Source organism: Syngnathus typhle, linkage group LG3 (assembly GCF_033458585.1).
Source record: "Syngnathus typhle isolate RoL2023-S1 ecotype Sweden linkage group LG3, RoL_Styp_1.0, whole genome shotgun sequence".
NCBI classification, from domain to species: domain Eukaryota; kingdom Metazoa; phylum Chordata; class Actinopteri; order Syngnathiformes; family Syngnathidae; genus Syngnathus; species Syngnathus typhle.
In genome coordinates, this window is record NC_083740.1 from 11,302,045 (window position 1) to 11,317,839 (window position 15,795).

Below are 15,795 nucleotides of genomic sequence, written 5' to 3' on the forward strand. Positions count from 1 at the left end.
GGGTGCGGGTTCGATTCCACCTCCGGCCCTCCCTGTGTGGAGTTTGCATGTTCTCCCCGGGCTCGTGTGGGTTTTCTCCGGGCACTCCGGTTTCCTCCCACATCCTAAAAACATGCTTGGTAGGCCGATTGAACACTCCAAATTGTCCCTGGGTGTGAGTGCGAGTGTAAATGGTTGTTTGTCTCTGTGTGCCCTGCGATTGGCTGGCAACCGGTTCAGGGTGTCCCCCGCCTACTGCCCGATGACGGCTGGGATAGGCTCCAGCACGCCCGCGACCCCAGTGGGGACTAAGCGGTACTGAAAATGGATGGATGGATGATTTTAAAGGTTTCTGATCTGAAATTGTCCAATATGGCTTAGAGTTGGAACAGAAAAAGGCACATGGGATTCATCCATCCATCCATCCATCCATCCATCCATCCATCCATCCATCCATCCATCCATCCATCCATCCATCCATCCATTCATCCATTCATCCATCCATCCATCCATCCATCCATCCATCCATCCATCCATCCATCCATCCATCCATCCATCCATCCATCCATCCATCCAATCTGTGTATACGGGGTCACATGGATGTTCGTCCAAGGCGTTCTCCAACTGTTCACATCACATGCGAAATGCCGACTACATCATTCACTAGGGGAGACATTGTAGTTTACCTGTTTAGCTGCACTTTGTATGCACCAATCTCATGCATGGACCCTGGCGAGTCAATTTTCCACTTCCGCAATTTTATGTGCGCACTGACTTTAAAGGGAGCAGCTTTGATTGCCCGGAAGTCGGCTGTTTCACCCAACAACGGTGCTCAACAGCACAAACGCCATCTACCACATGTGTGAATCTAGGAAAATTCTCCCCCAAAAAACATCATACGTGTACCGAGACTGCACTTTGCACTAGACTTGTGCTCAATGAACATCGGGCCCTGTTTCTTACAGATTTGTATAACTACTTTATAGCTGCAGGTGAGTTCCTGCTGGGTGGCACGATGGTCGACTGGTTATCACGTCCGCCTGACAGTGCGAAGGTTGTGGGTTTGATACTGTCTCCACCCTTCTTGTGTGGAGTTTGCATGTTCTCTCCGTGCCTGCATGGGTTTTGTCCGGGTCCAAAAACAAAGTCGATCGAGCGAAAGTCTAAATTCCATGTGAGTGTGAATGGTTGTTTTGTCTGTGCCCTTCGATTGGCTGGTAACCAGTTCAGGTTGTCCCCCGCCTCTTGACCAAAGTCAAGTGAGATAGGCTTCAGCACGGTTTGAAAAATCGATAGATGGATGGGTTCCTCTGGGAGTGAATTGTTCAAGCTCCTAAAACGTCTCTAAATTGTAGTTTTTCATGCTTGCTTAAATAATTCCATAACAATGCCTTTAATATTGTGAGAATGACAACATTTGTTATATTGTATTTCTAAGACCCCATCTAACATTCACTTTTGTTGAACATCTGATTATATCAGGTTACCTCAGTGGGAACAAATTGACTTAAGACGACTGGGATGTTTGTTTATTTCATGTTGTTCTTATCATTCATGAATGACAAATATTTTTGGTTTTGTTCTCGCTGTTTGGATCATGCAGAATTTGGACTAGCATGTCATGTTGGAGTGCTGTCAGGGCTGCCGTGTGTTGGTGTTGCCAAGAACCTGCTCCAGGTCCAGGGAGTTTTCAAAAATGAAGAACACCAGTCTCAGGTAAACTCATATTTCTCTTTATTCACATTGGTTTCCGTCCATATTTTGATGCAGCAATTTGTAATGCTTGGCAAACATTGCATAGAACTCTTTGAGTATTGATTATTGTTTTGCTGAGTTGGTATTTTTTTGCCATTGGAAATAATGAAACTATTCTATTGTGAGAGACGTTTGAATTACTTTTTACTTTTGTGAACTTATTTAGAGATGCCAGACACTGACAAAGGACAGAATCAACACTGCAACCAAAGTGCAATAACAATGAGACAGATTACTTTATTTCTTTGCTCTAAGACAGGGGTATCAAACTAAATTTTTTTGCAGGCCGCATTGTAGTCATAGCCTCTTTCGGAGGGCCATTTTGACTGTCAACCCAAATAAATGTATGAGCACCTCATATTATATACAGTAAAAGCTACAAAACAAACTGACAAATAACTCGTTTTCAAATCAGACGAGTAAAAACTGGTCAAATATTTTTAAAAAAAGATATTAAAAGTGAAGACAATTTGCAATTCTCGTAATGCCAAAAAATTTGATGCACCATTTGTCTTCGCGGGCCACATAAAATGATGTGGCGGGCCGTATCTGTTTTTTTTTTTTTCCTGCCTGTCTCTGCATAAAAATGCAATATCTGTCATGAATTTGTTGTGTCAGAAGCTGTCAAATTACATTTCAGCTTGTTCTGTTCCTTACTGTGCCTTTGGTAACCAAACATAATTTAACATGTGAAACCCGACGTTGTCACGTTGGAATTGTCACGTGCCGTGCCAGAGACGCTCGGCCGGCAACTTCCCTCAGCCACACCCCTTTGTTACCGTAATGTCTGTCACCTGCTTCCGCTTGTTACCTTGTGTATTTAAACCCTGCCCGTGTGTTTCTCCCTGTTGGTGTCTACTGTTGTCTTCCGTCCCCTTCCGTCCCTGTCTGCGCCCGGTGTTCCTGTTGTCTGGTCCCCACCGCGGTCTTGTCTGGAGGCTCACGGTCAGAATTTTATCCTTGTCCAAGTGGACTTCTGTCGGTCGATCTGTCTGTTTGCTGGCCGTGAGTCTCTATCCCGTCTGTGTCTTCGTTTCCCCACCTGACTCCCTTCCAACTCCCTTTCCCTTCAATAAACCCTGGTTCAAGTTGCATTTGGTTACCCTGGCTCAACTCATTCCCTGACAGGAATGTGTTTTGCTTATAGATCAAGAAAATGAAAAATTACAATAGAAAAGAAAGCTATCATAGCTATTACAATCGTAGGTTATGATGGACACATTGATTTTACTTGTGAAGAGAAATCTTTAGCAGAGGTCAGTGCTGTCTGTTTTGCTTCCTTATTTTACCCTAACTCTAATTTTGCTACAAAAAATTAAACAAACATTTGGAAAGTGTTTTTTTTTTAAATGTTTCTGCTAATTTACCTTTGCTTTAGTCTCTCTCTCTCTCTGTCTGTCTGTCTGTCTGTCTGTCTATCTGTCTGTGTCTCGCTCGCTCTCGCTGTCTGTCTCTCTGTCTCTGTCATTCCATTTTTCTCTCTTTCGCTCTTTCTCTCACGACCCTACCTTAAACTACCCTATGAGAAATAGACACAAAACAAAAGTTTATAAGAGCTCAATCCAGCCTACATATTAGAGAGACATTTATTTGTAGAAAACACTTGTTGGCATATCTCTGCCTATTTAAGAAATTTGTGGTGGGGTTAAAAAAACCAAACAGATATACTATATTTTTAATGAACGAGCATCAATTTATTCACAGAATTAGCCTATGCAGGCTATGCCTATCCTCCCTTGAGTCCACTGTATTACTTAAGACAAACCTTAAGACTTTGCAAACTCTTGGAAAACATTGTGTCGAAGGTTAAAGTTATGACTCCCTAATGCTTAACTTTCTTTGGGGAGTAATGATAGCGATAACCCATTGGCAGGAAAGTCTGTTTTGTTGATCTATCCATCTTCCCAAAGACATAATTTCTGCCTCTGCTTTAGCCGCAATTATACCCGGAGTCGGGAGGAAATGCCCAAGATTATATATTAAGGTTGTCTTGGGATGCTTGTATTTTCAGCTGATCTAATCTTTTGTTGGAATGATGTTGTAACCTATTGATTAAACGAAACTATTGAGGTAACAAAAGGCCACTCTGCAAATGTATTCAGTCTGTGGGAGGCATTTACTTGGATGTGTTTTGTTTGGCTTTTTCTAGTGTAGAGTCTTGCACTGATTAGAATTAAATGTTCCATATTTATAATGTTAATAGTAATAACATTATAATATTCACAATCCTCAAAGCGCCCTTCTCCATTCTGACGCATAATGCACAGTATCACCAGCATGTTTACATATCATACCATTCTCAGTAGCGTGTGAAAAAAATATTGAATTAACAAAGTAATTAAGAAGAAAATAATGCCTTTATAATAATAGCTCTGTATTGATGGAAACTCTTTGTGGCAGTGAATCAAGATAAAATATCAACATTCAGAAACATCTGTACTACTATTTGCACTAACCGATAATTGTCTATTCATGGTATTAGCTCTAGACTTTTTTATTTTATACCATTTATTTATTTATTTAATTAAAATTTGGTTTTGGTTTTTTAGATTGTCTCATTTTCCTTTTTCTATTTTTGGGCTTCCTCTATGTACTTCTATTGCCAAATTAATTTCTCTCTCAGGGGCTAAAACAGATGTCTAATTCTGATACCAATCGAAGGTTTCAAATATGCAGAGATTGTTATTTATATTTATATATTTTTCATGTATATGTCTTAATTACCTTACCAATGTCACCAGATTAAATGGTAAATAAATAAATGGCTTTATCCATGGTGAATATAGCATCTTCATATAATTTTGTGAAAACGTTTCACTTAAAACAGATTGGAGTAATAATGAAGAAATTCTCTACGTGAAAAAGAACCTCAAGGCCATTTAAGCAGACTTTTTTTAAATGCAAGAAACAGTATTGAAGCATTCATTTGTCAAAATAAACCAAAGAAAACAAACTAGTTCTTTCTTCACACTGTATGTTTTTTCTTCTTCTTTGTTTCTGACCTCCAGTATATTTTCTTTGTTTACATAGATATCAGCACTGCAGAAAGGTGGAGACTGCTTTCCGCTCAGAGCTACCTCTGGCAAAGTGCTTGGAAAGGTGAGAAGGAAAGATATGAAAATAAAAACAAATTACTGACAAATACTTCGCCTCTGCAGATGACCAAAAGTTCATGTGCAACTAAATAAACTGGGTATTACTATGGACTGTGTGCACACACTATTTTCGTATTTAGACTATAGAGGCAATAACTTCTCGCTAGTCTAACACCTAGCGACACCGTGAAATTCTTTATAATATACTCGCAATCTGCTGAAATGACGTCAACTTACTATAAATTACTAAGTACCTTATTAGCTCCAGTTATCCAAGTGTCAACTGAACAATCACATCACCATATCACATTGCCCCATCCCTCATTAGGGCACATATAATGAATGTTTATTAGCGTTTTCTGATTACTTATTTATAGGTTTGTAAAAAAAAAAAAGTTTTTGGTTTTGCCGGCCGTCTGAGATAGAAAAAAAAAAAATCCTAGCTCTGCCAGTGAATCAGGTGTGCCCCAGAAATTTATCCAATGTCAATTGTTGACAAAAAGTGTATTTTCTAATAATGTACAAACTACCGTACGAGAAATAGAAACAAAACGAAAGCGAATAAGGGCCCAACTAAACGAGACAGGCAAACAAAATATGATCACAAAAGGGACCAATGCAATGTCTCTACTTAACAATCAGAGGTAGATTTTTTTTATCTAACAATGTAGCACCTTTCAAAAGATAAATATCAAACGATCCGATATAGCCGATCGGATTGGCGAGAAGTCATAATACAGGATAAGGAAATAGAGGTGGGACTTTCTTTCTAACTCATCATTCACATCCACTCAACTCTTCTTGCAGGCACTACGTAGCTCAGATAAGAGCACCAAGCCAGTCTATGTGTCAGTTGGCCACAAGATCAGTCTGGACACAGCTGTTCAGCTGACCCACTCCTGTAGCCGATTCAGAGTCCCGGAACCAATCAGACAGGTACCAAAAGACCCGCAAATGTACACACACTTTTGTCATCTGCTGAAATCAATGCGCAAATTGCTACCATGTCGGAGCTTAATACCTACAATAGAAAGAGGTAGAGTCTCAACATGAAAACATCCTGAAACTGAAAGCTATTAAGTTCACAACCACATCCATGGTATTAATAAAACATCCATCCATCCATTTTCTGTACCGCTTGTCCCCACGGGGTTGCGGGCATGCTGGAGCATATCCCAGCAGTCATCGGGCAGGAGGCGGGGGACACCCTGACCCGGTTGCCAGCCAATCGTAGGGCACACTGCCATCCACACTCGCGCTCACACCGACGGGCAATTTGGAGTGCTCAATCAGTGCATGTTTTTGGGATGTCGGAGGAAACCAGAGTGCCTGGAGAAACCCCACACGGGCATGGGGAGAACATGCAAACTCCACACAAAACTCGCATCCTCCTAACTGTGAGGCAGATGTGCTAGCCAGTGCTGAATCATGTTCCATTAGGGCGGCTCGGTGGCCCTAATGAAGCATGATTCAGCAAAATTATCACACAGCTTAACCCTTTGCATGTATAGAGTGACAGTTACAGGGACAAAAATAAAATAAAGCAGGAACACATCGTAATTTTCAATCCTCCACTGTTTTAATTTCCATTTTTACTTGAATTGTAAATCTGTAACCTCATATAAAAAACTAAAAACACTAAATGAACAGTTTGTGGACCCTTGCAATACTACCAGACGATGTACAATTTGCTAGTTGATTATTCTTGTTTTCTGGCCTAATTTGATGCATTGGTCCCATATAGTATGTGACGTCATTACACTTTGCATCACGGGTAAATCAGAATATGGTGAAAGAGCAGATGCGGGAATTGCACTCACGGTGCCGACACACAAGGCAGGTGAGTGTGCCCCTACCCCGAAAGAGCAGGTATTGTTTTAGATTCAACCAAGGTAGTGACATCACGGAAGCATATAGGACATTTTAGTAAAACGAAAATGCGTTTAGTAATCACCAAAATTCAATTGTTTAATGGCACATGATACATTAGGCGAGATAATTAGAGAGATACCGTAGAGGGAAATTAATTGCTACCCTGTGGTAAGATTATTATGCTTCATTGTGAATGGTCTACATCTTATCTAGCATTACTCATCTCCACTGTGTATTACGAGAAATATTACAGCAGCTGATAACTCTTAACAAGGTACGTGAGTATTGAGAAATGCTGTTAGGTTTACAGCCCTCATGTGAACACTCAAATAAGATATTGCATTGACAGCATCAGGTCTTATTAAAACACCTACCCACGTTTTTGGTAGGAGGAAAAAACATGTTTTGGATGACCTTAACTGATCCCTCTATGCTGCCCCCCCCCCCCCCCCCCCCCCCCACACACACACACACACACACTTGCTTCCACTAGGCTGTGCTGTGTTCCCACTCTTTGGTATGCTTTTTATGTTCCACTGCAATGCCATTTCACCGTGCAGATGTTTTCAAATCAGCAGAAGTAGCTAACTCATCCCTCCCTTTATGTGTGCTTATTTCATCAAAGTGTTATCGTGAGTCGTTTAGCTGGTGAGAGGGGAGTGGGGGCGTCTTTAGCAGTGCTAGTAGCAGCGACGGTCGGGGTGAACATGGACAGCAGACAAAAAAGGGGGACGTCAACGTTCTGTCCCGCAATGACACTGCTTATTTTAAACACTTGTTCCCAAATAGTTTCTCCTCTGGCATGCTTCACTTGTCACCTCTGGTGTCTTTCACAAACATCTTTATCACTGACAACACTTTCCGCAAATTTTAGAAACATTACTTCAGTGAGCACATGCAATACCAAATTGTGGCAGAACGTACTTCCGGTTTTTGAAAGGTGAAATTCAGTTTGAATTTCATAATTTGTGCAGAAAGCTCGTGTGGTTTATGTAATCAGTGACTGATATCTGACATTAGACGTGTTCCATAAAATCTGTCAGATTGTAAAAAAAGTACAGTTGAAAGATTTATTTTGTATTTTTTGGGGTTGGTACAAACTGTCTTTGACTATACGTAGCTGCATTGCTCAAATTGTTTTCTTAACTCAACTGTTTGATCACACTGCATCTGCACACAAGCACAAACGACCTCTTCTTTCTCTCTGCTTACATCACAACTGAAAAAAAACATGCCCTCCTTCTACATTGGGCCCAATGAGGGATCGAAAGAAAGAAAAGATGAAAGGAAAAATGACATCATGGTGAAATCCTGCAGTGAAGGTTGATGGGTGCACACTGCAGCAGAATCTCTCCCACACCTTCAGTTGCTAACACTTGTCTCTATCTTATGTAGCTCACAATAAAGCCTGAGAGAAAGTATTGTGAGCGGCAGTGGAGGATGGTCACACCATGATCATCTATTGCTTTCTGTTTTTTTCTTCTGAACGTTTGAGTTGGTGCATGCAGTGAAAAACTATCAAAAGACATATTAGAAGGAGCTTGCACATAATTTGTGGCCCCTCAATAGGTCATTTCATATATACAAGATCCATGTCAAACCAAGTGCTCGCATAAGTTTGTGGTTTTAAAAGAGTGGAATCATTTTGCGTGAATGTCTCATGAAATCTAATGGACCGGATCCTGTCTACAATAAATATTGTTCAGTACAAGCTGTGTGAAATTCTGTGCGATGGTTTCCATTAGAGCTCATCCATCCCAAACAAGTCACACGGGACAAATCATGTATCGTCCTAAAATTGGCAAATCAATAAAACTGTCTCGATTGGTTCGGGCAGTTCCCGATCTTGACCCAGCGAATGGCTACGTTGAGCCTTTGTGCCGTTATTAGCATCATCCATCCATCCATTTTCTGAACCGCTTAGTCTCCACGGGAGTGCTGGAGCCTATCCCAGCCGTCATGGGGCAGTAGGCGAGGGACACCCTGAACCGGTTGCCAGCCGATCGCAGGGCACACGGAGACAAACAACCATTCGCACTCGCACCTAGGGACAATTTGGAGTCTTCAATCGGCCTACCAAGCATGATTTTGGGATGTGGGAGGAAACCGGAGTGCCCTGAGAAAACCCACGCGGGCCCTGGGAGAACCTGCAAACTCCACACAGGGAGGGCCGGAGGTGGAATCGAACCCGCACCCTCCTAACTGTGAGGCGGACGTGCTACCCAGTGCGTCACCGAGCCGCCTCTGTTATTAGCATCATTAGATTGAAAAAGTTGAAAAATAGTTTGCTGATATACATATGCTGCCTTAAAACGGAAATAAATATATATCCCCCTTAAAAAAGCTCATAAGCGGGTATAGCCAGAGAATTGGCTCTTTGTTAAAATCTCCAATTAAATCCGTAGTTTTGAAATTGCAACGTGAACATTGCAATTCAAAAAAGGTTTGGAGAAATCACTTTTCATAGGACTGACGACATTCAGCACTGTCCATAACCCTCTACCCTTTGTTTCATACATGTTTTTCAGAAGCATCTTTTACAATCCTGATGAAGGTCAAATTCTACTTCTATGCCATTTATTTTCACTTTAAATTCATATCTTTTGATCCTAAGAGAAAAACCATTTCCTTAACTAAAAAAAAAGTCCACAATGGGAGTTTATGGCATATCACTAAATCACACACACCACTGGGCACTGATACAACTTCACAGGCAGCTTTTCTCTTTCCAATTGGCAAGTCTCGAATTGAGTGACAAGTGGTCCGCTCTGGATAGGAAGCTAAAATCATGCAATAGATAGATACCCATCAGGGCTGGGCTGATGGTGGTCCGCTGGTCATTATCCCTATAGGCTGAAATCAATCCAACCTTTCATCCCTCCCCGCAGACGTACATCCACTGGTAATGGGACTCTTAGGAGCTCCCTGAGACACACAGTAACATCACATACCCAGGTCCTCTCCGCGCTGTCTGAGTGTGTTGCACTAAGTACAATAATAGACAATAAAAAATATAATTATATAATATTTGCTGATTCGTGGCATCATTCAGGTGAATCCTTTGCCAGAATAGATGCGTTTTTGTCTTCAGGAATACTCACATTTGATTAACTACTACGACGAAAAGTATTCACCCTCTTTTGACCGTCCTATTTTCCGGGATAGTTTTCATATTTCAATGTTTAGACGAAACTAAATATCGAAGATAACCCAAGTAAATAGGTGGCTCGGTGAGCCACTGGTTAGCACGTCCGCCTCACAGTTTGAAGGGTGCGGGTTTGACTCCCTGAATGGAGTTTGCATGTTCTCCCCGTGCCTGCGTGGGTTTTCTCCAGGTCCTCTGCTTTCCTTCCACGTCCCAAAAACATGCACTGATTGAGCACTCCAAATTGCCCAAATTGTGTGAGTGCAAGTGCGGATGGTTGTTTGTCTCTGCGTGGCCTGCAATTGGGTGGCAACCGGTTCAGGGTGTCCTCAGCCTACCGCCTGACAACTGCTTGGATAGGCTCCAGCACGCCCGCGACCCCCGTGGGGACAAGCGGTACAGAAAATGAATGGATGGCTGGATGGACCCAAGTAAATATAAGATAGATTTTCAAATGATTATTTTCTTTTGGAAACAAGGGAAAAAACTACCTTCCCTGTCATGAATTCAAATCCTTTGCTGACAGACCACGTTTTTCACACAGTACCAGGTAGTTTAGATTTTTTTTTTCCTTAATTAAGAAAAACACCATTTAAAAACTGTCAGCAAAATGGGTTATTGTGTTTCATTGTCTTGCTGCTGCTTATCCATAGGCCATAGCTAATCATTGTCTTTCTGCCGATCCACTCACACTAGAAATGCATCCATGCAATACCGAAAGCTCTTTGGATATTGGATGCATACAACCTCCCAGCTAAGAAGCAATTAGTGTGCCTCCATCTTGGGTTTCCATGCAGCCTGAGTGTCAGGCAGAGACAGGAAATGTAAAAGCAGCTGCAGTGCCAGAATGCAAAAACAGATGGAATTTTAATGTGAGTGATAGATAGACCATGCAAAGTCTGCATGAAAGGAATGAAAAAGATTGAGGAATTCGTAGTGGACAGGTAGGGTATACATGTGGTGGGAAGGGGAGGAGAAATGCAACATGTTTGTTTTTGTATAAGAACCGTTGCTCGTGTGTGTGTGTCTGTGTTGTGTGTGTGTGCGTGTGTTTGTGTGCGTGCATGCATGTGCTAAGCATCTCCCTTTTTTTCCAAAACTCACACCCTTCTGTCCCCGACTTCGTTCGTCCTCTGTTTACATGACTGACTTTTATTCATCCATCCAGCCACTGCCATCCATCCATTTTCTTTCCTCTCTGATACTTTCTGAATAATTCAGAGCAGCATAGCTTGAGTATTTTTGGTTATGCTCTCTTTTCTGCAGTTCCGGAAAAAGTTTGAAATATGCACAGTTGCACAGAGTGTTCACAAATCTGACTGCAAAAAAACAAAACTAAACTAAACTTCCTCCTATTAGTGACAACAAAGAAGAAAAAATAGCCTTACATTGATAATGACAAGAAAAGTACTTGCAGGAGTTTTTCAGAAGTTCATCATCAGTGTTCTCCCTGTATCTGAAATCTCTGCATTTATCAATCCATCCATTTGTCTTTCCCTTCATCCGTCCGTCTGTCCAGCCTCTCTACTACTTGTCGTCATGTCTTACTTTATTGTGTTTATTCTAAATTGGGAAGTAGAATTTGATTTTGTCGTCACAGTGCCTCTTTGTCATCTCATCAGACGGTATTTTGTCATTTGTAAGCGTCACCCACAGAGAGTTTTGTTTTTGCTGATGTTTGTTTTGTCTGAGAGTGAAGACAATTTTTCAAAAAGTTATGAACCGATTTGAAAAGAATTTTGTGCTTAGCTGGGCAATGGGCCAAGGAAGACGATTAGATTTTAAGGTCAGCCAATTGACACACTGATCTTTAGAAAGAATTGTTTGCATCAAGATGCATTTTGCTACCAGGTTAAATATCTGCACATATATAATAAAACATAAACAGAAGGAACATTTTCTAACTAATGTGTACACTATAGTGATAAATGATTATCCTTGATGCTAGTACAGTAAACCTCCATTTATCACCGGGTCTATGTTTCAGAAAGCCATCTGCAGTCGTTAAAAATCTGCAGTACAGAGAGACCATATGCTATTTTTAAACTAAAATATTCATAGTTTTACCCATCTCCCACACTTTAAACATTTCTAAACTAAACACTTAAAGTTACAGTATTGGAATCAGGATAATACTTAGAAGTTTTTTTAATTAAGGTTTGATGCTTCTGATTCTGATATCGATCATCCATGAGTGAAACGTCCGCATACTGATTCCGATACAGATTGTGTGGATTAGCCGTATATTTCTCACTTTAGCTAGAGTGAGTACTGGAGAAAAAAGGAACCGTTATTCTTATCAGCAATGCAAAGTTTTCATCAACTTTGCCAATCACGTACTTTTCCACAACAATCATCTGACATCATCTGAGGCCAATGGATTGGAGCACCAATATTTATAATGGTTTTGGGTTTTCTTTTATAGTTAGTTTTTATTTCATTTTGACTTTTGTTTTTCCAAATCAATTAGTTTAATTAGTGGTGCAAGGCAGAGCTTTAATCACCCGGCTAGTTGTTATTTCACTTATTCTTTATGTATACACATTTTTTTTTTAATTTTATTTATTCATTTATTTATTTTTATGAATAACCTTAACTCAAACATAGTTAAATCACAGCATAAACATATTTTACCACAAACACTTCCCAAACATTTTCAGCTCAAGACCCGCATGGAACATTTGTTTCCTCCCCTTGGCCCAGACCTTTAAAGATGCATCATGTCTAACCTCGACTTCAACATGTACTCATAAATTATGGCCAAATAACAAAACTGTCACCAATTTATAGGTATAGACATGATTCAAAGAGTCCTCAGCAAAAACAAATGTGTGCCTGTGACAACCAGTTAGATGGCTTGCAGAATTTTATTCTTAAAATAAAATTTGTTGAACCACAATCAATTGTGTTGCTCTTTATATTTTTCGACGCACTTGACTATTTTTGCTTATAATTAATTCTGGCTAAATCATTTATTCCTTTTCCACACATGTGAAATAAATACATTAATAGACATTTACAGAGTCATGACAAAGAAGTTATAAAAATAATAACGTGAAACTGACATCACAGCGCCGTTGCTGCCAGCTCTACCAGTTGACTTGTGGAACTTTTCTGACATTGCCAAAAGGATGTGATTGATTTAAATCGGACATCTCCTCTGGGCCCTGAGGCTGTCTAAATGTTAATATATGTCTGTCTGACATTCTGGTGCTGCAGCCACTGGACTCCTAAGCCCTCTTTGGATGGAATGCGGTCGGTGGCAGTGAGCACAATTTGAATAATTATTATTGAAACACTTTAGCCAACATTTGGCTTAGTCGAAGGATATGAAAAGCCGACAAACAAAGAGGGTCGACAAGCATAGCTGCCTGCTTTAAGGGCTTTTGTCAGGCTAAATGATAAATACTTGCCTGGGGCCACTGGTCCAGACACCTCTGCACGTCTGTGTGTGTGTTGTCTGACAGCGCCCAGAGCTACTGCAAAGAGCCACCAGTGCACATCTGTTTGCTTGTGGCCTTTTCTTCACTCTGCATAAGCACGTCCTTTCTTTGTCCTCTTTTTCAAGTACACTCAGTGCAATGACTGTGCTCTCTTGGTGTGGCCATTCAATACAATATAAGTTGGCTATTGCATGACAGTATTGATTTATACCAACATAGCTTTGTCTTGAAGCAGTAAATGCAAGTTTGAGTTATACTTGAAACTTTTGGCGGTGAGTGGGGTCAAAATTATATATTTGGGATAGAGACGAATGAGAGCTGATGTTGTGTCAGAGAGAGAATTTTGAACTGAAAATATGATTGAGATCATGTATGAAGAATTTAAATTTGTCGTATAATCAAACAGTCGCAAAATTAATGGAGCGAGGTGAGACTTGGTGCTGAACTTTTTCAAGTTTGACATTAATTGTAAGCATATTGTTTCCTGTAGTTCTTTGTCAGTGCTTCTGCATCCCTACACGTTGGTGGCTGTGTTAAACTTGCCTTCACCTGCTAATGGTGACTGAATTCACTAGATATGCTCGTGATTCTCAACAAGGATCAGTAGGCTGCAGATTTATTTTGAGCGCTGCCGTCTCACAGCTTTGCCTGCAGGTCGGGTTGTGCAGAGTTTTTCTACTTTTGTGCTTGTGTGGGCTCTCTGTGGATCCCTTCTTCCCTTCCGAAACTGTGAGTGAGAAGGCTTGTCTGTCTTTATGTAGGAGTTTTGTGATTGACTGGTGATCAGTCTACTGCGTAGCGCAGCTCTTGTCTCCAGATCCCCATGACACTGCAAGGCCCATGCAGATGGGATGATTTGCTTCTCCAACAATTTTCTCTCTATATCAAACCAAATCTAGTGGTGTAAGTCACTAATTTTTTTGAACTACTTAAGAATTACGTCTTTTTTTTTTAATAAAAATGAAAAGAGTGCATGGGAAATGAAGCTCTTCATTACATAGCTGGATTTTAATTTGTCTTCTACTTTGCTTATTCTCACTTAGGACAGATGATAGGTTGATTAAAAAAAGAAGCTATTTTAATATACGCTACATAGGAAAATAGATGCAGACACACTTAATCGATAAATCTGGGGTTGCACTTGACCTAATTTTTTTATTTTACCAAGACCCTTAGGACATTTCTTTGCTTTCAACTTAATGCCCGATTTACTGAATGTTTGCTCATGCAAAAGAAATGGGCATAAACTTGATTGTTCATGCAAATAGATGTGGAAACTAAAGTACCGTATTTTCTCCAAAGCGACTTATAGTCCGTAAAATACGGTATGTAGTCATTTTCGTTGTACCGTATTTTCCGGACTATAAGGCGCACCTTAAAACCTCAAATTTTCTCAAAAGTCGACAGTGCGCCTTATAGTCCGGTGCGCCTTATATACGGACCAAAGTCCTAAATTTAAACTGGCCCGAAGCATTGTGTCATGAAATCAATCATAAGTGGCCCGGTGAAGGCTATGAATCATGAATCAAAAAGACTATGGATCATTATTTTGTGATTATAAAGTAATTTGTTGCGTCTGAAGTTGAAATAAAAAAGATAAAATGGAGAACGATTTGATTTGGATTAAAAATCTGACATTATGCATTAATGGTGCGCCTTATAGTCTGGTGCGCCTTATATAAGGACAACGTTTTAAAATGGGCCATTCATTGAAGGTGCACCTTATAGTCCGGAAAATACGGTACTAACTGCAGAACTGAAATTGCATCTACCATTGTGGAAAAATTACTGCAAGGAGTAGTATATGCAAATAGATGAATTTATCATGTGATTTGGCATCATTAAATGCTATGTTTATCAGGCAGGTGTAAACGGTGACAAGAAGGACATACAGGTAAATTAGAGGTGACTTGGAGAAGTGATCTATTACTCTTGTGAACATTTTTGAAATGTTTGGCACTAAAATGATCAGGGCATGTTGTCTGTTCAGTAATGCAATTTTGTAGCTTCCATGTGATTTAAGGGCTTACTTGGAACCAGTTTCAAAAAGGCATCATTGAAGAAAAAAAAAACCCTCAATGCTGAAATTCCTTGCATCTGGGACATTTCACTGACAGTGACAATTGATGCAAAGTATTTTTGGGGGTGTGCTGACCCGAATTTTAAATATAGTGTTAAGCATTCGAAAGTCACACACGAGACAAGTTGCCTAAGTCAAACAAAATAAGACTTTTGCTATGTGCTTCCTGGCTTGCCCAAAATGATCCGAATAATTTTCTTTTCTCAGTAATCTCTTTGAATACATCTTACATTAATTAACAATTCCACCCATTCCATTCCAAAAACGTTCTTTTCTTTCAGGTAGTGTCAGTAAATTTCCTTTGGTGTCAGACTTGGAGTACACAAATTTACACAGCAGATGCTGAAAAAAACAAACCCACTTGTGATTATTTCATATTTTTAAGAGGAAAACTGCAGAAGGAATAAAAGCATAGTTTGTTTATAG

General features: G+C 40.2%; 1 protein-coding gene across 20 annotated transcripts in view; it reads left to right on the forward strand.

Moving 5' to 3' along the window:
- LOC133151618 (endonuclease V-like) overlaps window positions 1-15,795 on the forward strand; it is a 67,360-nt gene that overhangs the window by 12,172 nt on the left and 39,393 nt on the right. For all 20 annotated transcript variants that reach the window (XR_009713946.1, XR_009713950.1, XR_009713949.1 and 17 more), the window contains exons 5-7: window positions 1,583-1,695; window positions 4,765-4,833; window positions 5,637-5,765. Coding sequence is in view for 7 of the 20 variants with exons in the window: in XM_061274799.1 (XP_061130783.1) it covers window positions 1,583-1,695; window positions 4,765-4,833; window positions 5,637-5,765 (311 nt within the window). In the remaining 13 variants the exon portion in view is untranslated. The remainder of the gene's footprint in view (window positions 1-1,582; window positions 1,696-4,764; window positions 4,834-5,636; window positions 5,766-15,795) is intronic.